This window comes from Dasypus novemcinctus, chromosome 18, assembly GCF_030445035.2.
Source record: "Dasypus novemcinctus isolate mDasNov1 chromosome 18, mDasNov1.1.hap2, whole genome shotgun sequence".
In the NCBI taxonomy this organism is placed as follows: domain Eukaryota; kingdom Metazoa; phylum Chordata; class Mammalia; order Cingulata; family Dasypodidae; genus Dasypus; species Dasypus novemcinctus.
Genome location: NC_080690.1, coordinates 1,612,400 through 1,635,037, shown reverse-complemented (window position 1 = coordinate 1,635,037; position 22,638 = coordinate 1,612,400). Strand labels below are relative to the sequence as shown.

At 60.3% G+C, this 22,638-nt stretch overlaps 1 protein-coding gene across 4 annotated transcripts in view; it reads left to right on the top strand.

Moving 5' to 3' along the window:
* ZC3H18 (zinc finger CCCH-type containing 18) overlaps positions 1 to 22,638 on the top strand; it is a 42,150-nt gene that overhangs the window by 17,314 nt on the left and 2,198 nt on the right. For 2 of the 4 annotated variants that reach the window (XM_004450946.4, XM_004450945.4), the window contains 13 exons: positions 653 to 801; positions 1,095 to 1,187; positions 2,174 to 2,331; positions 5,676 to 5,793; positions 7,057 to 7,325; positions 14,831 to 15,022; positions 16,757 to 16,882; positions 17,739 to 17,843; positions 19,197 to 19,340; positions 19,755 to 19,814; positions 21,080 to 21,240; positions 21,493 to 21,689; positions 22,171 to 22,267. In XM_004450946.4, coding sequence (XP_004451003.1) covers positions 653 to 801; positions 1,095 to 1,187; positions 2,174 to 2,331; positions 5,676 to 5,793; positions 7,057 to 7,325; positions 14,831 to 15,022; positions 16,757 to 16,882; positions 17,739 to 17,843; positions 19,197 to 19,340; positions 19,755 to 19,814; positions 21,080 to 21,240; positions 21,493 to 21,689; positions 22,171 to 22,267 — 1,869 coding nt within the window. The remainder of the gene's footprint in view (positions 1 to 652; positions 802 to 1,094; positions 1,188 to 2,173; positions 2,332 to 5,675; positions 5,794 to 7,056; positions 7,326 to 14,830; positions 15,023 to 16,756; positions 16,883 to 17,738; positions 17,844 to 19,196; positions 19,341 to 19,754; positions 19,815 to 21,079; positions 21,241 to 21,492; positions 21,690 to 22,170; positions 22,268 to 22,638) is intronic. The other 2 variants (XM_058279590.2, XM_058279589.2) reach the window with 1 other exon arrangement.

Genomic DNA, 22,638 nt, shown 5'->3' with positions numbered 1-22,638 from the left:
AGAAAGGCACGTTTGCAGAACTGGCGGTTACCCTGGAGTGGATTTGCAGAATCCTCATTGTTTTTAGGCTTCTAATGAATTTCTGTTTCAGTCTTAGTGTATTTTCAGTCAGAGTAGAAATAATGCGCAAGTGTGAGCCTCTGTGGGGCTGGCAGCATTGGCCTTGCCAGGCACCCCCACACCGGGCTGTGAAGACACTGACTCGCCCCCTGCACTGGCCTTACTGCAGCCAGCTCAGCCCTGGGAAGCTCGCAGCCTCCCCTGTTTTAAAGAGGAAAAAATGAACCAATCACAGAACTGATGTGCACTGACTCTTTAAAAAGTGACTCTGAAACAGGCCCTTTCCACCTTTACCTCGCGAGCCAGTCCTCCAGGAGCCCTCGGGAACTTCCACCCTTCAGGAAGTCTTGTGGTGATGCCCCTGGCTGCCACCTGCGTGCCGCGCGCTCTCCAGGCACTCAGGGGGCCTTTCCCAACACAGGAGCACCCCTCTCGGGTTGTGAGGGTCGCGCTCGGCACCGCGTGAGAGCACGCCGTGCGCGGCCCAGCTCCTCAGTTCCTGCTGCCGGCTCCCACGGCTGCTGCACAGACAAGGAGGTCGGCGCGGGCGGCTGGCGGCAGGCTGCCTCCTGACGGGCTTTTGTCTCCCTAGGGAACTGCACCTGGGGGATGAATTGCAGGTTCATACATCCTGGAGTGAACGACAAAGGGAACTACTCCCTGATCTCCAAAGCCGACCCTTTCCCGCCTAACGGCGCCCCGCCTCTCGGACCTCACCCGCTGATGCCTGCCAGCCCGTGGGTAGGTGAACTCCTTCCTGTTCAGTTGCTAGCCAAATCGGGATCCTGCACCCTGGGTGAAACTGCCCTTGCACAGTCTGGTGTGCCTGCTGGGGAGGGCGGCGTGACTTACCAGAGCCACATGGAAGAGGGTCTGGGCCTTGGGAGGGCCCTGCCCAGGGACCAGAGTGAGGCTTGGGTGCCAGGCCCACGGCGGCTGGCTGCTGGTTTTAGCTGATATTTTACTCCCGTTTCAGCGTGGATTTTAAAGTTTTTACATGTTTTCTTGTCTTTTCCCTTCTGGTTTTTTAATAGGGTGGGCCGGTCGTTGATGAAATTTTGCCTCCACCCCCTCCAGAACCCCCAACAGAGAGTGCCTGGGAGCGAGGACTCCGGCATGCGAAGGAGGTAACAGATTCAGCAGGAAATTAGGAGAAGGGTGCGGACGGTGGCCCGGGCCGTGGAACGGGCGGTGGCGCAGGTGCAGCGCTCCCTTTAGCGTTCCGTTAATCCAGGGAGGATGGCGGGAAGCTCCCCGAGGCCTTCGCGATTAGCGCTGTTTCTGCGGCTTCTGAGGACGGAGGTGCTGGTTGGCTCCCCTCCTGGGCAGACTGGGCCTGGGCAGACCCCAGGGGGCCCGGAAGCCCAGCCAGCCTTGCAGACCCACGAGCTCCTTGAGCCTTAGCAGCATCCAGCGCATCCCCGCCGGGGCCTTCAGTGCCGCTCACTTCCCCAGAGAGCTGGCCGGCAGGATGGAGAGGGCTTCCTCCTCAGCCGAGCCTCTGCCCCTCGCTGCCCAGGCCAGCTGCTCCCTCTCTGTGCGCCCCTCTTCTCAGCTGCACGCCAACCCCTGGTGGGCTGTACCTTGCCAGTTGGTGACAAGCCTGTGTGGTCTCACTGCTTCCTCAGCTCCAGGTCTCACTCCCTCAGTGCTCCCTGGGCCCGTTTCCTTCCTTCTGAGATGCAGACAGCTTCATCCGTCATCTCTTCCAGCAGCACTGAGGCCTGTGAGCTTTCTCTTTCCCCCCTCTGCTTTCCACTGAGCAGATGTTCTGAGCTCCCTGGCTCAACTCCAAGGCTGCTCATTGGCGGTGGCGAGGCGTGTCTCACCTTAGCGGAATGCCCATGAGCTCCGTGGCTCTCCTTCCTGGGCGTGTCCTGAGCGCCCGTGGCAGCTGCCTGCTGCAGAGACGGGACAGCCTTGGCTCCGGCTCCCACCCCGCTCCCTGGCTCCCTGAGCGGGGTCGGCTTGTGTTCCAGAGCTGCAGGCTGCCCTTTGGCCTTCCCACCACTCCAGCTTCAGCCTGGTCGGGCCGTTGGGTCCCCCGAGGTGCTCTCTGTAGGGCCGTCAGTGTTTTGACCCCATGCTGCCTTCCTTCTTCTCACCGCGGTAGGTATTAAAGAAAGCAACCATCCGCAAGGAGCAGGAGCCTGACTTTGAGGAGAAGAGGTTCACAGTGACCATTGGTGAAGATGAGCGGGAGTTTGACAAAGAAAACGAAGTTTTCCGAGATTGGAATTACCGGATCACAAGAGACGTCAGAGACCCGGCGTAAGGTCCTTCCCTTGCTCTCGCCCAGGCCGAGGGCGGTGCTCTCGGGCCTGGGTCTGTCCTTCCCACGGCCTGTCGAAAGAGTCGAGCCGCACGTGCTGCGCCAGCCCCCCCGGGCACGACGGCGCTCACTGGGGTTGAAGTGATTTCCGACTCTCTTCTTACGGCTAACTTTTCTCTCCTTTGCTCCTGTTGGGACGTGCCTTAGCTCTGTGCTGAGGGGCATGTGCACTGGAGGGGGCTTGAGACTGTTTGTGGTCCTGCAAGTTCTGAGAGGGTTCCGGTAGGCCTTGTTGACGCACCGTAGGTCCCGCCGTCTCCTCCCCAGGCCTCCCTGCGTAACCCAGGAACCAAAACATCCAAGGAGACTTGTCTCTAAGATCCCACAGCCCAGGCGGCGAGCTTCTTTCCAGGGCAGATACTGTGTCCACTGCTCTTCCACTCCTGAGGCCTTGTCACTGGCCCTTTAAGATAGCCACAGAAGAGGGTCACACTGCTGGGAAGCAGAAGGCACCTTTAGGAGTGGTTTAATGTAAAGGTGCAGCACCCGTCTCCACCGCTCTGCTCCCTGGGACCACAGCTATGTTGAAATCGTCTTTGGGGGTGGGAACAGGACAGCTTCTGTCTCAGGAACAGCGTGAGCAACACCACTTGAAGTGAATTGAAATTGGCTAGCGATACGCTTGGACATGTAGCAGTGTTTGTGCGTTGACGTTTGCGTTAGATCACCGTCCTCCCCTTGAGCTGAGGGCTTAACGCCAGGTGAGGGCCCAGAAAAGAGGAACACGTGCAGAGCGTGTGCCTTCAGGCCCGTCACCTTGACTTGAGCTCAAGGCATTCTCAGTCTCTTTGTGCCACTGTGTCCCCCCAGGTTTCCAGACTGGCAGGAGCGGGGAGGCCTGGGTGCCCCTGAGGCTGGCGGGCCGACTCTAAAGGCCGCAGTAGAAGCTCTGCTCTCCTGCTGGTCCCTACAAAGCGGGGAGGCTGTTCTGGCCTCCAGCTTTCTGGCGCAAAGCAGGGTAATTCCCTTGTGTTCCTGCCTCGGGTCGTTGGCGAGCGGGGTGGGCTGGGCTGGGGAGTCCTTGGAGCTCATTCTGGGCTCTCGGGGGTCTCCTGGGACCATGTTAGAAATGCTGTTCTCAGGTCCCACCTCGGACCCACCACGTGGGAAGCTTGGGGTGGGCTACCAGCAGTCTCTTTCCAACAAGCCAAGTCGCGATTTGATTCGTCAGCACCTTCTGATTTGTGAAACCTGGGTGGGTGGCACAGGGGTCCCCATTTCAGGTGCTGGGGACACTCCTGAGGCTGCTCTCCCACCTGTAGGGAGCACGCAGTCCAGAAGATGTAAAGGGACCCCAGGGTGCAGGGGGTCATCTGGGGGAAGGAGCCGTCGCCGGCAGCTCCGCTGCCATGTAGTTCCGCTTCCTACTAAATGAGGGCCGCCCTCCCACCTAGGGGTGCACGGTCCATGCCCGTGCCTGGGGTCTACAGAGCGAGCCGTGCTCTCGTGGAGGAGTGTGCTGAGGAGGGCGCAGGGACTCGCGCAGCAGTAGTTTCAGAAAGCGCAGCCCTTCACTTCCGTGGCGGGCTTAGCAGGCGGGCCCCTCTGCTGCTCGTATGGCGCTTGACCAGGTGAGGAGTGACCCTCTTCCCGAGTCAAGGCCACGTGAGGGGCTTGTATGTTTGTTCCCCCATTGAAGGCCACGTGGCGAGTGCTCGGTGGAGCGTGGGACGCAGGGCCGTGAGCGGCATCCCTTCAGAGGCCGAGGGGTCAGGCCTGGGGGGGGCCTCGGACCCAGGGCTCTGTGCCCCAGCAGGGGCCTGTCCTGAGCTTGGCAGGTGCCCCTTGGTGGAGCACCCGCTGGTCTGCTGCCAGGAGCAGAGCTGGCAGGCCACGTCCTGGACTTCAGAGGCGGCGAGGGCAGCCCGCCCGGTTCTGCCCATTGACTCCAGGCCCACCCGTGCTCCGCTCCCACCCCATCCCCAGCCCTGAGTTGGCGCCAGAGCAACCTCGCCCTTAAAAGTGGCTAGTCCAGGTGTCGTTTCGTTGAGTCATACTTTATAACCCTTTGGTCAAGAGAACGAAGAAGTAGATAGTTGGCCCCTTTTCTGAGTGCTGGCTATGTTCTGGGCCCTGGACTCCATGCCTCTGAAATGAGACCGTTAAGCCAAAGGTTCCCTGCGAGCCGCCTGCCCGCCTGTCCCGGCCAGGGCTGGAGGGCCACACTGCGTGGTCACAGCCCAGAGCTCCAAAGACGGGGGTCTGGGGTGCCAGCCGTGGATCGTCACCGTAAGTGTGCACAGGTGCCAGTAGGTCCTTCAGAAAAGTGCACGTCCTCTGGCGCCAGGTGAGCTTGGAGGTGTTGTGCCTGAGACCCCTGCTCTGAAAAGCCGTGAGCGGTTGGTGACGTAGACTCTGCAGGGACACCAAGCGCCCAGGCCGCTTTCTCTAAGCTTTGAGAAACGGATTCCTCCCAGGACCCTGTCTCAGGGCGCCTCTGAACATGCTGTTTCCCTGCAATGCAGTTTGGAAAACGTAGCAATCATGATCCTGTTCAATAGCATTTTGCTTTGAATTAAAGAAGTTAAACGGATATTCCTTCAGATTCATTTCTGCTGCTGTTCAGAATTCTTCTGAGTAGCTCCTGAGGAGCAAGCTGTCAGCACAGTTGTGCTGGGCAGCCGCCCTCTTTGCTGTCCCAGCCCCAGGCCTGCTGGGGAGGGAGGCCCAGCTGGGCTCTGCACAGACGCCCGGCAGTCGTGTCCTCCCCCGCGGCAGGCTCTGCAGCAGAAGGGCCACGTGAATCCTGTTGAAACCAGTTTGCCAAACACTGACCGCACAACCCTCCTTTCACAGACCACACACCCTCATGTCCGTTTTGGGAAAGATGTTTTATGTGGTCGCAGTCGATGGCGTGCAGTGTTGTCCTTTGTCTTCTGTGCGTCAGCACCCTCACAATGTGGTGCCACGGTGGGCCTCTGCGAAGATTCACTGGTTGTGCTGATTAAAGGTTTTTGGTGTCAGAGCAGGTATAGTTCAGTGGTTAGCGCCTGCTTCACACCTTCAGAGTCATAGGGTCATTCCCGGTACCTCCTTAGAAGATAAAGATCGTTAGAGTAGTATGAGGGTTAGATTGTTCGAAAGCCGTCTGGCTGTTTGGAATGAAAAAAAGTAGTGCATTCATTGTTTTCCTAATATTGACTCAGTCTTGCGCTCCTGGAATAAAAGCTGCCGGTCGCAGTGCGCTTCCTTGGTGTGGTCCTGGATTCTGTCTAACACTTCTGGTATTCTCGCGTTAGTAATCTTCAGTGGTAAGACTGACCTCCTCCTCCCTGTGTTCCAGGCTCGAGCCCTACGCAGATCCTTACTATGACTACGACGTAGAACGGTTCTGGCGTGGTGGGCAGTACGAGAATTTCAGGGTGCAGTATACAGAGACAGAGCCGTACCCTAACTACCGGGTAAGTGGGGCGTCAGTGCGCGGGCCCTCTCTACTGGCAGAGGCCCTTCGCGGGCGAATCCCGTTGGCACTGGGTGCCGGCTGCAAGCCTACACCAGCTGTCGTGGAGGGCTGGCCGAGGGCCCCCGCCCTGCTCTGGTGCTTTGCGCAGGGACTTCCCTGAGACTATCTTTGTTCTGCTGTTTCCCTAAATTCGACCTTGTTGGGTTGCTGATAGCAGCTTGCAGAACAGGACGCTTTGCCTCGAGCTCGCCCGGCGGCACTTGTCCTCATCCTCATCGTAAGGACTCACTAAGCCCCCGGGGGCACTGCTTGCCCAGGCGGATGGCCTGGAGGGACACCGTCCTAGAGTGTCGTCTCCTCCTGAGTCAGTCTGAGCCTTGAAGAGTTTATTTTACCTGTAAACACGTGGGTTCCGTCGTGTGCGTTTAGGGTGGCAGGGAAGCTGCCCGGGAGAGGGCCCACAGGAGCAGTGTCCACATCGGCTCATGTGGCAGCGCAGCGCGTTCCCGGACGCAGAGGAGGGCGGCTGCCCCCAGGCCGCCAGCTGGCGTGATGTGTCGAGGAGAGGACCCGTGGCTATCGGAAGCCTCTGTTGGCCATGCCAGGACCTGCCCTCGCTTAGAGCAGACTCCCGGCCGGGGTTGCCTGCAGGGTGCCAGCCTCGTCCCAGCGGGCAGCTCCCAGGTGGCTTCCCACCATGCTCCTCCCTGCTGCGCCCAGGAGGGGGCCAGAGCGCAGGCCTCGGGGCCAGCCTCTCCCAAGAGGCAGCGTCAGGAGTCGGGGACTCTGTCCCGGGTGCTGGGAACCGGGGCTTTGTTCTGTTTCTTTGAGCGTTAGAGCACAGGAGTAAGCAGAGCAGGGTCGTCGTCGAAGAAGGCATTTGCAGATGGCGTTAGACCTCCTGGGCAGGTGCTCGGTGTGCAAGCTGCTGTCCTGTCCACTGCCCTCAGAGGGAGCTGCTCTCTCCTCTCTTCACAGGGGCGGGGCCGCGCCCGGGTCAGCTAGCTGGCGAGCAGGGCCCCGGCTTCCCACAGGGCAGTACCTGGAGGGGGGCTACGGCACCCTTAGGCTGTGGCCAGCTCTCCTTTGGCACCTCATCCATGTCTCGATACTGTGTTCTGGGGAGCAACTTAGAAGCAAAACTACCACTGGAGGAGACGGCTCCACTCGCTTCCTTTGGTTTACTCTGCTGCTCGCTCTGTGTTCTCTGCTTTAAGGTGTTTAATGGTCGTTTGTGTCTGTGTTTGGCTTTTTGATCAAGGAAAGGGAAAGGGAACGAGAGCGAGAGAACAGACAGCGAGAGCGAGAGCGGGAACGGGAGAGAGACCGCGAGCGGGAACGACGGCAGAGGGAGCGCGAACGGGAGCGCGAGCGGGAGCGCGACAAGGACCGGCAGCGGAGGAAAGAGGAGTGGGAAAGAGAACGAGCCAAGCGGGACGAGAAGGACAGACAGCACAGAGACCGGGACAGAGAGAAGGAGCGAGAGAAGGACAAGGAGAAGCCAAAGCCCCGGTCCCCTCAGCCCCCAAGGTAGGCGCTCACCCGGGTTTTGGGTGCTCAGCTGGGGGCCTTGCTTCCCACAGCTTTGGGGCCCACAGTTGCTCACCCGCCGTCCCCAAACCTGAAAGCTGTCTTAACTCAGAGCCCCCCCAGGCAGCCCCCTCTGACTTGAAGCGATGAGGCTACCCCTGCACCGACTGCACTTGGCAGGCATTGCTCCCAGCGTGCTGAGGGGAGATGGGCGTGCTTTGAGGGGTGCCGCGCGGACCCCGTTCCACGTGGACACTGGCCCGTCAGCGCCCTCACGCCTGCGCTGCGCCCTGGGGCGGGGGTGCCCGTGCTCCTGGCCTGCGGGGTGCAGGTCCCGTGAGTCGCTCTGGGGAGAGGGGCTGGGCTCCCTGCAGCGACTTGTTGCTGTCTCTCCGGGTGGGTCCTGCTGGTGCGTGCAGCTTGGTTGCGTGGTCAGGAGGAGGGGCCGTGGCAGGCAACGGGCGGAGCTGGGGGCTGCAGGTTGGGTGGGGGCTCTGCAAGCGCATTTGAGGGCAGCACCAGGCGGACAGGGTAGTCCTTGGAGAATCAAGACTGGGACATTTCGTTGTTTGGGGTTTGGTTTTGATTTTTCCTGATTTTATTGAGATGTAATTCACATGCCATGCGACTCACCCATCTGGAGCGTACAGTTTAGTGGTTTCCAGAACATTCACCCAGCTTTGCAGCACCCGTCTCCACTGTCAATTCCAGAACATTTTCGTCACTGCAGAAAGAAACCCTGTGCCCGTTAGCCACCACTTCCCATTGCCCCGCCACCCCCTCGCCCCGGCGACACTGCTGCCCCCTTCTTGTCTCCACGGGTTCTCTACCCCAGGAGTCGCACAGGACACAGCCTGTGAATTCTGCCTTACGTTACTTAGCATAACTGTTTAAGGTTCATCCACACTGTAGCATGGGTCAATTCTTCACTCTTTTTTGTAACTGAGAAACGTTTCACGTATTTGTAGGAAATAGAGCATATTATGTTGATCCAGTCCTCAGCTGCTGGACGTTTCAGTGGTTTCCACCTCTGGCCATTGCGAGCTGCCACGGCATTTGAGTACAAGTTTCTGCGTGAACTTCTGTGTTCACGTCGCTAGGCGGGTGCCTTGGAGAGGAATCTCTGGGTCCCGTGGTACTGTGTTTAACTTTTTGAGGCGCTGCCAGACCATTTTCCAATTCAGCTGCACCATTTTACACTCTGTGAGTGGTGTGTGTGGCTCTGCTTTCTCCACCTCCTTGTCAGCACTTGTCATTGTCTGTGTTTTTGATTGTAGGCAGCCTGCTTGGTGTGGAGTGGACTCTGCGGAGGTCCTGCTTCCTGTCTCCCTGGCAGCTGATGGGGCTGAGCATCTTTTCTTGAGCTTATTGGCCATTTATCAATCTCCATTGGAGGGATGTCTATTCAGATCCTTGGCCCAGTTTTTAATTTGGTGGTTGTTTTTTATTATTGAGTTATAAGAGTTCTTTCTGTATTCTAGCTCTTAGTCCCTTATTAGGTATATGATTTACAAATATATTTTCCCATTCTATGAGCGGTCTTTTTCTTTTTTCTTTCTTTTTTTTCTTTCCTTTCCCCACCGTCCTCCCACCTCATTGTTTGCGCTCGCTGTCTGCTCTCCCTGTCTCTTCACTGTGCCTGTTTATCTTCTTTTTAGGAGGCACCAAAAACTGAACCCAGGACCTCTCTTGGGAGGGAGCCACCTCTGCTCCCTGCTTGTTGTGTCTCTCTTTGTGCCTCATTGTTGCGTCAGCTCACTACACCAGCCCATCATGACACTCACCTGTCTTGATTGTCCTCTCCAGGAGAAACCAGGAACCAAACCCGGGACTTCCCATGTGGTAGGCGGAAGCTCAGTTGCTTGAGCTACATCTGCTTCCCTCTCTTTACTTTCTTGATGTTGTTCTTTGAGGCACCAACATTTTTAATTTTGGTAATGTCCGACGCAGTTATTTTTTTCTTTACTCTTGCTTTTGGTGTTATATCTAAAAATCATGAAGATGTGCTCCTGTTCAGTCTGCAGCTCTGGGGGAGCACTCCATATCCCACCCCTCATTCTCCCTCCCTCCAGGACAGAGACGCAGCAGTGCAGGGGGTGGGGGTAGCCGCAAGTGTGGTCTGTTTCGCTCGGGAGGGAGGAGGCTGGATTCCGCAGACCCCCAAGGTGTCTGGACAGGCAGTGCTACCCCACATGGGGCCTCATGGTCGCTGCTCCCCACTTGTATGTGTCCTTGTGGCTTCCCGTGGGCAGGGACAGGCTTGTGCTCCCGCCCTCACGGGCTGCTGGAGTGTCACTTGGCTTCCTCTTGAGCTCCAAGGTTTCCTCGTACAGCTCCATCTTTTGGGAGCTTTTGCCCATTGCTGCATCTGGGCTGTTTTTAGACTAGAACAAACCTTCCCACCAGTCCTATAAGATGCATCCATCTAAATAGGGGAGACCCCATTCGAGAAGTCAGCTTCTGGTCTTGGTGGCCAAGCTGGTGGGTGGGCCTCACGGTGCTGCGCAGGCAGGGGCTGGCGCTGGGGCCTTGCCGTGCAGCGTGCTTTGGCCCAGGCAGGTCAGTTCTCGCCTAACCGTGGGAAGGACTGTGATCTTCCTAGCAGATGCCGAGCCTGTTGGCTGTCCTTAAAGCTGTTCACCAAAGCTCCCCAGCCCCCAGGGTTGAACTCGAAGGCTTTTCATCCGTGGAGGAAGGTTAACCTACAAAGCCAGTGCTCGCCAGTCTGCGCTTGCTGCCCGCACTGACTCCTGCAAGGGGCTGCAGTCCGCCTTGCTTTCCTAGTGGCCTTCGAGGCCCTCCGGGGGCATCATCCCTTTTCTGTAAGGAGGTGGCCAGGCAAAGGGCGCGCATGTCCAGGTTGCCCTGGAGACGCTGGCCCAGGTGCTCCGGGCTCCTGGTTGGCTGGGAGGAGGGGCTCAGAGGGTCACAGCCCCATGAAAGGACTGGCAAGGTGCTTGTGCCCCAGAACAGCTAGGGCCCCTGTCATCTGGGGTTTCCCAGGCACTTCAGTGACTGGACTGAGTGGCCACTGCCCTTGTCCCTCGTCCTGCGCACACAGCCCCTCATGGGCGCGCGAGTCTGCGGGACCTTCCACTGTCCAGAAAGCGGTTCAGAAGGAGTGGTGGGCGACTCGGGCCTTGGCTGGCCCTTTGGACCCTGCTGGCTTTTTTAGAAAAGTGCATGTTGGGCCTCCCTTCGTTTGCTCTATTTTTAGTGACTTTTCTCCGCTATTGCTTTCTGGAGAGAAGCTGTTTCTCGTTTCAGCTGTGCCCTAAAGGGAACCTGCACCTGCTCATCAGCCTTACCGCAGGCGGTGGAAGGCCGTTCCGTCGATGAGCAGGCCCCAGGCACCAGGGCTCATCCACGCCTGGCTTTGAACCTTGTGACTGAGAGGATGCTGTGCCCCACACCTTAGTAGGGGTGTGGTTTTTTCTGACTTTAAAATGTGCTGACTCAGCACGAGGACAGCAATACATGGCCTGGGGGCAACAGCCACAAGCCAGGGGGTATCAGAGCCACCCCAGCACCCAGCCGTGGCGCCAGGCACCGGGCCTGGGTCTCCTTAGCCCTCAGTTTCCTTCCTGACCTGCTTCATCTCTTGAACATTGCCTGATTGCTTGGTTCTACCAGAGTCGCTTTGCTGAGGGCACCCTTTGAGAAAAACTGGACATTAATTTTTTTTTTTTACTTCTTACCCATAAATTGCCCAACCAAATAGATAACTGGTCGTCTCTTTTGTGTTGAAACCTAATTGTAGGTGTCATCTAATGTAGACATTAGGTGAACGCAGATGTATGCAAACATTAACATGAATTAGAAAGCAGGATTGTAGAGCACATTCTAAAGTTAAAGTTATTTGTTCATTGTGGGGTTTCCAGGGTGGGGAGTAGAGAAATGAAGAAACAGCCAACGGTGAAGTTAAGTTTTGGAAAAGTCAGAAAACCTGTCTGTGTCGAGTCCTCCCGCCTAAACAGTGGGACGTCTGCCCACCCTTGATCATCCCGGCTCTTCTCATCCCGTCAACCTACGCGTGGAGCCCTGGGAGCGCGGCGCTGTCCCCGTCACACTGCCCTTGACTGGCTCTGCTTCCTGCTTTGGGGTACAGACATTTCTGAGCTCTGGGCTCCCCAGGACCAGCTCCTGCTCACCTCCTCTCGCAGTGGAAAGCATCCGCTTGCCTTGCCAAGTTGCTCTCCCTCCCCAGAAGGACCACCTGTCTGTAGTGCTGTGGCTCCAGCAGCTCTGGGGGAGCCCTGCTCCCCGGGGACACTCCGCCAGGGCTGCGTCTGCCCTGGGGGCTGCCGGACCTCTGACTGAGGGGAGGGGTTTTGTTCCATGCTGTGTGCCATTGCCGCAGCATGTCTGTGGCGTGTCTTGCAGGCCCTGTGCTCCACTCACTAGGGGACATGGGTGGGAAATGCTGACAGGAGAGGCAAGTGACACCCGTTCCATCCTGTGTCACTGTTGCTTGTGTACAGGTCCCTGAGGAAGGGAACATAACACATCCACAGGGTCAGGGTGGTCTCCACGCGCGGGCTTTCCTGACGAGGCGTGGCAGAGCTTGTGGGGAATGGCATGGTGTTTGGAGCCTGGGTGCTGGAGGCCCCTCAGAGCTGCCCCGGCCTGGGGCTCTGCGAGGGCATGGCTGGGGTAGAGTGGGGACGGGCACGGAGGCCTGCGCTGCTGCTCAGTGCGTGGAGGCAGGCAGGGCTGGCACCCTGGTCTGACATGTCGCTGACGTGCCGCCACGGGCTGAAGTTCTCCAGAAGTGCGTGTGAGCAAGTTCAATCGGGAAAAAGGTCCATCTGCTTCCAGCTCCTTCTTCTAGATGTTAGAAAAGAATCTTCTTCTGTGTTCATCTTTTTTTAAATCATTGACCCCAAACTTGGCAGCTGCTCCAGTTCCCAAACACACAGGCAGGGGCTGGGCTGCATGGCGGTGTCTGCAGCTCGGCCGCCTTTCCTGGCTGCTGACATCCGGGAACTGAGAGGTGTGTGGAGTCCGCCCTGGAGGCCCGAGCTGGCCCCGTCCTGGGCAGGTGTGCTCCTTCCGGTGCCCAGGACCTTTGTCCCGGGCCTGGAGCTAGAGGCCTGGGCGCCCGCGGAGGAGGCGGTGGAGAGGGGTGGAGCAAAGGCCGCTCCCAGCAGACGAGCAGAGACGGCTTCCTGCTCCGGTTCTTCTGCAGTTCCTGGGAGGCGCGTCCTTCCGCCGGGCGTGTCTCCACTCAGCAGGCTTTCCAGAAAGCACGTCTGGGCCAGGCCAGGGGCCAAGTTTGGGGGCCTAGTGGGTTTCCTCGGTTCCCTTGGGGGTGCCGTGCCTGGATGGGGGCAGGCGTCTTCCTGCAGGGTTTCCGCTTCCGGTTGCTTCGGGCCCTCTGAGACCTCAGGCATAACCCTGTGCCTCTCCGCCACCTCCTCAGGGAGCCTGGGCGCTCCCACCGGCCTCAGCAGGGCAGAGCCGGTCCCAGGAGCCAACCTGCCTGACCACCGAGGGCCCCAGGTGGTGAAGCACTGAGCGGCCAGCCCCTCCCGATTGCCAGGGGCAGATCGGCCCCGCCGCACTCCCCAGGGTTTTTGCCCCTTTTCAGCTGTGTCAGGTGTCCTTAGCCGCTGGGACCCCGATGGTGGTTTCTCGGCCTCGCGGTGCCCCGGCCCCCTCTGCTCCTGCCATGGGAGCAGCCTCAGCCCATGGACAGTGCTTCCTGCATTCTCCTTCGAGGCCCCTATTAAATGAGAGGGAAAAGATAAGGTTAAAGAACACCGGAACGTAAAGTGTGATTTTATGAAGTTTGGAAAGCTTTCGAAAGGGGAAGGCCGTTGGTGCCGTTGAGAAGTCGCCATCAATGGCACGCTCAGGCGTCCTCCCCAGACACCTGCCACTGCACTGATGCACACGTCCCGTGTCTCCCCACTTGGGGGAGAGGACCTGGGCTGCTAGGGAGCACTGGACAGTGACCGTCTGCAGAGCAGGCAGGATGCACGGGGCCTCGGTGTGAAACGTTCTCCACTCTTCATTTAAAGTTGTAAAGTTTTCACCTTTTAAGCTTAGATGCGGTTTAAGAGGAGATTTTACATTTTGGCTACAAACAACCCCAGTGTCACGTGCCAGTTCTGCCATCGTCTTGAGCGGCGGTGGGCTGCACAGGGCGCAGGGCGAGATCAGGCCTCAGCACGGAGGCAGTGCAGGGACCGCTCAGCGTGCTCGGGGAGAGCCAGGCTTCCTGCCGGGATTCTCACCTCCAGAGTGGGTGGGAGCAGGCGGGCGCTCCTGGGCGGCCTTGTGGCCCTGCACAGCTGGGTGCTGACACAGCCACACGGTGTGTTCTCAGGCTGCTCACGGGCTTTCCCAGAGAGAGTGGAGTTGCTCTTTTTCATGCTTGTACTTTTCTGTAATTTCCAAAACAATTTTAATGAAGTTAAATAATTCTTTAAAGATTTCTTTAAAAATATATCACAGCATCAGCAGTTACCCTTATATTGAGTATTTTATGTTTCCAGTTTTGTCTTTTTAATTATGAACTATTAAACCTAAACTCTTTTGTCTTTACTTCTGGGATCCTGGTCTCCTGTTTGTTCTACATAAGACATGTTGTTTTTGTATTTGTTTTCATACTTCTTCAAGGAGGCACTGGGGGTTGAGCCCAGGACCTCGTACCTGGGAAGGCGGTGCTCGGCCTCTGAGCTGTGCCTGCTCCCCTCAGTAGACACGCTTGGCTCCGTGGTGTGTTCCCAGAGGTGCAGGTGCCCCCGCTTGGCGCCAGGCCGTCCTCTGACCAGCAGGTGCTCCACGTGGCGCTGCCATGGTGCCCGGCCCCTGCTCTGCGGACAGCTTGTCTGCTACGGACTCCTGGGGCAAGTCCTGAAAGCTGGCCACCGCCGTGCAGCCAGGCGCCTCGCGCTTCTCCTGGTGGCTGCCTCAGCTCTCTTTCTTGGAAACCAGTCAGCATGTTTTCTGGGTGCCGATTAACCAGGTCTCTTTAAACATAAGTCATAGGAAGACAAAAACGCTTAAGCCTTCGGCTTGTTAATTCACAAGCTTGGTATTCCATTTGAAAACAAGTGCCCCGTCCTTTCTTAACCTCGTAAGTATTTATTGTGCACCTGCTGTGTGCCAGCTCAAGAGCTCAGTGTCAGGGCAGGTGGGCGATGTCCTGTCCTTCCCAGAGCTCACAGTGTGGGGGGGCGTTAAGTAAGCAGCTGCGCCCCCTGAAGCGTGATCTCCGTGGTGAGGATGTACTCGGAAGGAGAGATGAGTGTTCCCTGAAGAGGAGGCATTTAGGTGGAGGCCATTTGAGAGAGGGTCCCTCTCACCTCCTTGGAGACAGGCTGTTGCCCAGCTCTTCGGGGTGGCCCTTTGTTTTCCGGGTGCTTCTCGGCTTGAGTCCTGGCCGGAAAGCCAGCTGCGGGGAGCGCCCCTCATAGTGTCTTTCCCAGCAGCTCTGCCGAGGTGGGAGGTGGCCTGTGGCCCAAGAGGTGCTAATGTCTTTGCGTCTGTGATCGCAGTCGTCAAGCTGAGCCACCAAAGAAGGAGGCGGCCACTGCGGGCCCCCAGGTGAAGCGGGCTGACGAGTGGAAGGACCCCTGGCGCCGATCCAAGTCCCCCAAGAAGAAGCTCGGGCTGTCGGTCTCTCCGAGTCGGGCCCGAAGACGTCGGAAAACTTCAGCCTCCTCGGCCTCCGCCTCCAATTCCTCCAGGTAAGAAGCGCGTGCCCTGAGGCTCGGCGCCCCACCACCCTCCTGGTGGGCTCGGGGGCCTCTTGGTCAGGCTTGTTTCTGCTGAGGAAGGCGGATTTCTGGGGAGCTATGGCCTCAGGGCAGAGCGCAGGACAATGGGCCATGGTTACCCTGCGGGGAGTTTGCAGCAGCCTGAGGTGCCGGAGGTCAAAGCCAGGGGAGAACTGTGGTGGGGGGCCACGCCCCAGACAGACCAAGACCCCCAGGTGGGGCAGGCTGGGGTGGGGCCTCTCCGTATCCCGAGGCAGGCAGGGGGCTCCCTGGGGCCCCTCAGGAAGGGCGTCCCAACACAGTGTCAGGCCCCAGGCAGAGGCAGCTGTGCCGAGTCCAGGGATGGGTGGTCTGGTACCTGGCCTTTTTGGGATTGGGGTCAGTGCTTCTGCCTCTGTGCAGAGGGCTCAGCGGACAGGTGAGTGTCTTGTCGGTGAGGAGCGCAGGTCTCCACTGCCAGGGGAGGGGAGGGGCGGCGAGGATCAGCCCACGCCGCTGCCTGGAGCTGGAGTGTGCGCACCGCTGCCAGCTGCCAGTGAGACGCAGAGCCGTGTGTGCGCTTGTGCGCGAGGCCGGTCCGACGTCGCGACTCCTGGGGGCACGCCCCTCACACCCGGGCCTCGGTCTGCAGAGGGCCAGGGCGCCCGGGGAGCAGCTGGTGCGGGTGCTGGGCCGCCGGGTGAGCCTGAGCCGCCCGAGTCAGAGCGTTTCCTAATCCTGCAGAAGAAAACACGTGCCTGCGTGTCCATAGCGCCACGAGTGCTGGCACTCACGCAGGTGGGCGCAGAGTGTCAGGGCTCCGTTAGGGCACCACAGTGGGGAGCCTTGGTCTGGTGAGAACCACCCGTGGATGCCGGAATTAGGGCAGCAAGGGCGAGGAGAGGCGAGGGTGCCTGGTGCGCCCTAGTTCCAGAGCAGGCGGGGGTCCCGGCTGGCACCGCAAGGACCGCCAGAATGAGGCCCAGCAGTGCTGTGCCCGGCCCGGGCGCCGAGGGGCCCCGCACCACACCGAGGTTCTCTTGCCCATAGTCGAGATGCGACCTCCGGGTAGTGGAAAACCCCCCGTCAGTGCTTCAGAATTAGCCTCAGCAGTGCCAAGGTCAGGAGAGGCCGAGTGTGGAGCCCGGGTGGGTGGCCCAGTGCCCTCGGGGGGCTCGGGGCAGAAAACAGACCTGAGCAGGAAAACTGCAAAATGCAAACAAGGCCTGCGGGGGGTCGCTGAGCCTTCAGCACGCAGGGGCACGGAGCCCACTGCTCTTCCACAGTGCTGCCACGCTCCAGGGTTATTTCAAAATAAACAGTGAGAGAGAACCAGAAAGGGAGAGCAACAGGCTCTCTAGCAGCCCTGTTCGGGCTCTGTCTCCAGTTTTGCCGAACACTGGCGCCCGCTCCCGCCGTGTGTGCTCTTGCTGAGGTGAGGCAGCAAGGCCCTGCGCCCCGGCCAGCGTCTTGCTGTGGCGCTCTGAGGCCGGGCTGCTGGTCCCTTAAAGAGCTTGGTCTTCAGTTGGACGATACAAGTAATAATACTGTTCTCTTTGAAAAAATACCCTGTGCTTGGGGTGGCAGGGGAAGAAGCCAGAAGAGAAACGGAGGCTTAAGGAAGCGCGGCACAGCGGGGCACCTTGGCCACAATGGCTGCACGAGCGTGTCCACAAGTGCGCATGCTGAGGGGGGAGAAGGTCACCTTTCCCCTCTGCCCGCCAGGTCGTCCTCACGCTCGTCGTCCTACTCTGGCTCCGGCTCGTCGCGGTCGCGCTCCCGATCGTCGTCGTACAGCTCCTACTCCAGCCGCTCCTCCAGGCACAGCTCGTTCTCGGGCAGCCAGTCCAGGTACATCTCCAAGGCCCTGGTCGCGGGAGCCAGCCGGGCCCCCGGTGCTGTGCAGCGCACACAGGCACGTCTCTGTCTCGACGTGGCTTCTCTAGGTGTTAAACGTTCTTCAGAGCAGCTGCCCGTGTCAGTTGTCTGACGGTCAGTTCTGAGGAAGAAATAACGCTGTGAAGGGCCACGTAACTGAGCGTGCTGTGTGGAGCACGCGTTTGAGTTCAGAAGCGCCGTCAGCCTGTTTGCTCCACAGCGGTCGGGTGCGTCGAGGCTCTGCCCCAGCCTGGGCCCCTCTCCCGGTCCTCGCCCGGGTGTCCCCATTGCACTGCCCCAGCACGGCGCTCCCAGGAGAGGCAGCGCCCGGGGGTGGGCAGGAGGCGTGTTAGTGCTGCCTCCCCGTACGCATCGGCACCGCCCTGTCCTTCTGGAAGCGTCATTCCCCCGTGTCAGTCTTTGAGCAAAGGCCTTCGCGCCGACCGGTCAGCCTCGTGCTCTTTGATTCTCACCAATGGCCCTTCCTTGTGGCCTTCTCGGGGTGCTGTCGTGGATGGTCAGAGAGCGGCAGCAGGAGATCAGGGGTGCTGTCGGCTCTGACTGCCGGGTTACCATTTTAGTGGGTGCCACAGGGAGTAGATGGAGCTGCTCCAGGAGCACTGGGTGCAGAGCCCCAAGCCGCTGTGAGCAAAGGGGCGGCAGGCACGCTGGCTGCCAGCTCCAGCGCCCTCCCTGGTGCTCTGCTGGCTCTGAGGGACGCGTGCACGCAAACCCTTGCCCCTCTCAGGCATTGCGGCGGCGGCCTGTGCCGGTGGCCTCCGTGAACCGGGGGTCCTGGGTGCCCCTCACACCGCTCTTTGCCCCTCAGGTCCCGGTCCTTCTCCTCGTCCCCGTCCCCATCGCCCACGCCCTCCCCACACAGACCTCCTGTGCGAGCCAAGGGGGAGCTGGTCCCGCCTCCCGGGAAAGCAGGGTAAGTCCTGGCCGTCGGGGCTGCCCCCCCCCTCCTTCCCCACCCCTCCTGTGCTCTGTTGGTGACCAGAGCGGGCAACGAGCTGTGGTGAGGGGGAGCCGCCGCCAGGCCCGGGACCGTGGGCTCCAGGAGGGAGGGCCCCCCGGCTGTGTGGGCCTCGCCCCGTGGCTGTGGAGCGTGGCCACTCGGTCTCCCCAGGAAGGTCGTCGGGGCCCTGAGTGCCCGCACTGGGAGCGTGCCGTGGCCTAGCACGAGCCTGCGGCCCTTGCCGCCCCAGCCAGCGGCATCAGCCACGCAGGTGAGCTGGGTCGGAGGCCACGGCTGGAGAAGGGGCTGTGCAGAGGGCTCGGCTGGTCATCCACGCTCTCCGCATCTCTGGAGTGACCTTGGGAACAGCATGGCTCTGCCAACACCGGGCTCAGAGACGCTCGTGACGGGCAGGCACCAGCACACGGAGCGTCCGGAGCGCAGGCTCGCCGTGGCTTTGCCTGTTCAGGGCTGCGCTCGCACCCTCGTTCCAGCGTGGCTCTTCCAACAGCTGAGGGCCAGGCAGCCCCCGCTTGAGCGGAAGCCGAGGCCCCTGCCCTCCCGCGCTGTGCACGCCAGCCCGCGCTGTTGCTCTGGGCCGCCTGCTCGTTTAGCACCTGCTGTGCAGCAGCCCTGGGTGCTCCGAGCCCCGGCTGTCCAGCCCCCAAGACCTCTGGGCCGCTGGTCCGAGCAGCTTCCCGTTCAGCTCAGCCGCGCTGAGGTCTGGCTGACGCTGGTGAGCTGCATCAGCCTCGATCGCGCCTTCCGAGTGGAACGAGGTGCACACCAGAGAAACGCCCGCTCTCACCCGCGCGGGAGCCCAGTGCCCCGTGTGTTGCGCCGTCAGGCAGCATGGTGCTCTGCGTCACCACCAGGTTGCCCAGGACGCTGCTTCCTGCCGTTGCCTGGGTTGTGGGAGTCCTGATGGGGCGAGCGCCGTGGCGCCAGGCACTGAGGGGATGCACCTCATTGCTGTGCAGGAGCCCGCAGGCACCGGCGCTGCCGACAGCAGAGGCGAGCTTGCAGAGCCGTGCCCCTCCTGCGCGGCTCACAGGCAGAGCGTGGGCCTGAGTCCTGAGGGCCCCCCATGGAATTTGAGTCAGGAGGCATGGGTGGGCCTTCAGGGGGCTCCGTCTGCTGGGTGGCCTCAAGGACTCCCGGGGGTCCCACGTCACACTGGGTCCAAAGGACACACTGTTGCCCCTGGGCAAGTAGCAGGGTGTGCGGCCAGGCCTCCCAGCCAGCAGGTGCCATGCCCGGAGGTGCCGTTCCCGGAGGTGTGGGCGGCACCAAGGCAGGCAGGGCTGACCCTCCACTATTTTGCAGAGAGAAGGTGGTGAAGAAGCCGGCCCCGCCTCCAGCCCCAGCCCCGCCCACCAAGACCCCAGCCCCTGCCCCCGAGCCCGCCAAGGCCGGAGAGCCACGGGAAGCCAGGAGGAAGGAGCGGCCCGCGAGGAGCCCCCCCAGGAGGTGCGTGCAACGGCCTCGCCCCCAGGCAGCGCTGCCCAGGCCCCGGGAGTGCCAGGCCAGGAGGGGGCGGGAGGGCTGTGCTCCTGGGCAGGCAGCAGCGGCTGGTTTCCCCGCGAGTGAGCACGGCAGAGGGGTGGGCCAGGGTCGGCGTGAGGGTGGCTGAGGCCCCAGGGCAGGGCAGGACCTGGGCACCGCTGCCCCCCCGGAATCTTCTCTGGAAGGAGTGGCAGGTGTTGGGGAGACAACTGGGGATCAGGGCTCTCCGTCAGCGCTGCTGTGAAGGAAAGGTGTCCCTAAAAGGAGCGAGCCAGGAGCCATTTGAGATTTGAACACTTGCCTCGGGCCGGTGGTGAGCCCTGACGGGCGAGGGCGCCTGCCCTGCGTGGAGACACCTGACGGGCTGCTGTGTTGCAGGAGGACCCGCAGTGGCAGTGGCAGCGGCAGCAGCTGTAGCGGCTCCAGCTCCAGATCGAGGTCAGCGTCCTGCCCTCCCCAGCCCCGCCTCCCTCCCTCCTTCCCTCCCATCAGGGTCCAGGAAGTCCTGGCTCTTCTCTCTCAGGCAGTCTGCAGCCAGGCACTGGTGACCCCCTGGCGGGTAAGGGGAGTCACAGGCCCTGCTCCAAGCAGGCAGCCGTCTGGCTGCCATACCGTGTTCGGCTGGTTGGTTGGTTGGCTGATTTTTTGGAGAAACCGGGGCCAGGGATTGAACCTGGGACCACTGAGCTACACCTGCCCTCCAGGCTGCCGTACCTTGGAGAGGAGGGTACACTTGGCCAAGACCAGCTCCGAGGGAGGCTTATCCAGACCACCCTCGGTGTGCAGGGACCCTGCAGGCCCAGGAGTGCCGGTCCAGCGGGGCCGGGAGCCTGGGCTGGCGGTGGGCAGAGCAGCAGTCCTGCCCGGGGAGCGGGCTCAGCCAGACAGATTCCAGAACAGCCCACCTGTCAGAGTCTCCGGGGGGGGAGAGAAAGTCTGAGGCAAGGCCTTAAGATTTGAAAAGAAAAAAATTTGAGAGAAAAAGGGTAACTAAAAAAGAATTCTACTGTTAGTTGTATAAAAAGAGACAAAATCAAAATCAGTCTCAGCAGTCTTTGCATTGATTTGCGTGTTTGAACCAAACTTTTAATTTTCATTCAGTAGGGCGGTTTATATATTTGTCCAAATTTTAATGTTCAGAATTTTTAAAGACCTTTCCTTAAAACAGAAAACGAAAAAAACCCATCTGGTTCTCACTTCCTCTCACCCTCCCAGTGCCAGAGCCTGATGCATGAGGAAGTAGACGCGTCCTCTGCAGGCAGTGGAGGGCCCTCAGCAGGAATTTTGAGTGTTTCTCGTCCACATGTAGCAAAGGGCGTGGTGCACTGGGGCCACTCGAGGTTTTGTTACGCCTCAGGCTGAGTCTCCTGCAGGTGCTCACCTCAGTTTCTCTCTTACCATGTGTTAAAGCCGCCTGCCTTGGGTTTTGCGCCTTAGCCACACTCTTCTGTGGGGGTCCTGCGGCCGCCGGCTCTGCGGCCTGGCACAGTGCAGCGCCCTTCCCAGCACGGCTTGTCTGCCTGGCTCGGGGCCCCGGGCGTGGCTCCTCTCCCACCCCACGCCTCCAGGGGGTCTGAAGTCCGGTGGGGACCTGCTCCTGAAACATGGAACCACGGATCCATTTTTAAAAGTGGATCATGGGGCACCCCCAGCCGCCCCCCAGCTTTTGTTGCATGGGTACAAGTGTGCTCATGTGTGCCCAGGTCCTTGAGTGTGAGCAGCGTCTCCTCGGTGTCCAGCGCCACGTCGAGTAGCAGCTCCGTGCACAGTGTGGACTCAGAGGACATGTACGCAGACCTGGCCAGCCCCGTGTCCTCAGCCAGCTCACGGTCCCCCACCCCAGCCCAGGCCAAGAAGGAGAAAGGTAGGTGGGGGCTCCGGCGTGGCCTGGGTTGTGCAGCTCCAGGGGAGAAGGCCTTCCTCGCGGCCGTCAGAGCAGAGGCGCTGTAAGCCAGTGGCCTCAGCAGGAGCCCGCTTGTTGCTGGTCAGATAGGGGAGGCACAGCAGACCCCAGGCCCTTGTCAGCCTGGGCATTCCCCGGCCCACGACGCTCTCCCTCCTCAGCCCACGAGGAGAGCCCTTGTAAACCGCTGCCTGTGCGGCTTTGCCCTCACAGGAAAGTCTAAAAAAGAAGACGGTGTTAAAGAGGATAAGCGGAAAAGGGACTCGTCCACGCAAGCCCCCAAGTCCACGAAACCCTCCGCAGGCAGCAGGTCCTCCCAGCAGCCCTCGGCTCCACAGGCGCCTCCGGGGCAGCCCCCACAGGGCGCGTTTATTGCCCACAAGGAGATCAAACTGACGCTGCTAAACAAGGTGAGACCTGCATCCGGCCCGGCCGAGCCCCACAGCCCGTCCTGCTCTGCGGCCAGTTCCCGGGGCCCAGTCCCCCACCCAGATCAGCATCCCCGTGGGTAAGGACGGGGTGGCAGTGAGAAAACAGCCACGTTGGGACGGCAGGCCTTGGCTTGGAGCGTGGCGCCCCTTGTGGAGAGTGCACGGGGGAGCTCCCGCGAGGTGGAGCGGGGCAGCCACACGGCCAGCCCAGCTCTGCAGACGGCTGGTGCGTCCCGCCCCTCAGCCAGCGCTGAAGGCCTCCTGTGCGCACACGCTGCACACGCACAGCCACCGGGGGTGGGGACGGGACACTGAGATGGGCCCCGCCTGGCGCAGAGTGCCGTCCACTGGCGGGTGGTGGCCAGTCTGGTGGGAGGACACAGGTGGACAGGGTCGCAGTGGCACCTTGCTGCTCCCTGCTGCCCGCTGTCCTCACCGGGTCCTGCTGTGGCTCTTTCAGGCGACTGATAAAGGGAGCAGGAAGCGCTACGAACCGTCAGACAAGGACAGGCAGAGCCCCCCTCCCGCCAAGCGGGCCAACACCTCCCCGGACCGCGGTGAGTGCCCAGAGGCCCAGCTGCGCGGGGCTGCGGGCACCCAGGGCCAAGGCGTGTCGGCGGCAGGCTCAGGCTGTCTCGTCGTGGGCCCCGTTTGCCCTTGAAAGGCACTGAAGACCCCGTTGCGACCTCACTGTGGGGTTAGAAACGGAAACCGGGAGAAACGGGGAAACGCTCACCTGAATGTAGCAGCAATACACTCATCCCAATTTAACACAACGTTTTTCATGAAAAATGCCTATTTTCCCAGAAAAAATTAACAGAAGAGTAATTGGTTTATTCTTTTTTCACAAATTTTTTTCCCATCTGGCTTAATAAAAGCCAAGGGGATTCCCTGGTCTGCTCAGACCTGAGGGCGTGGCCGCCGTCCC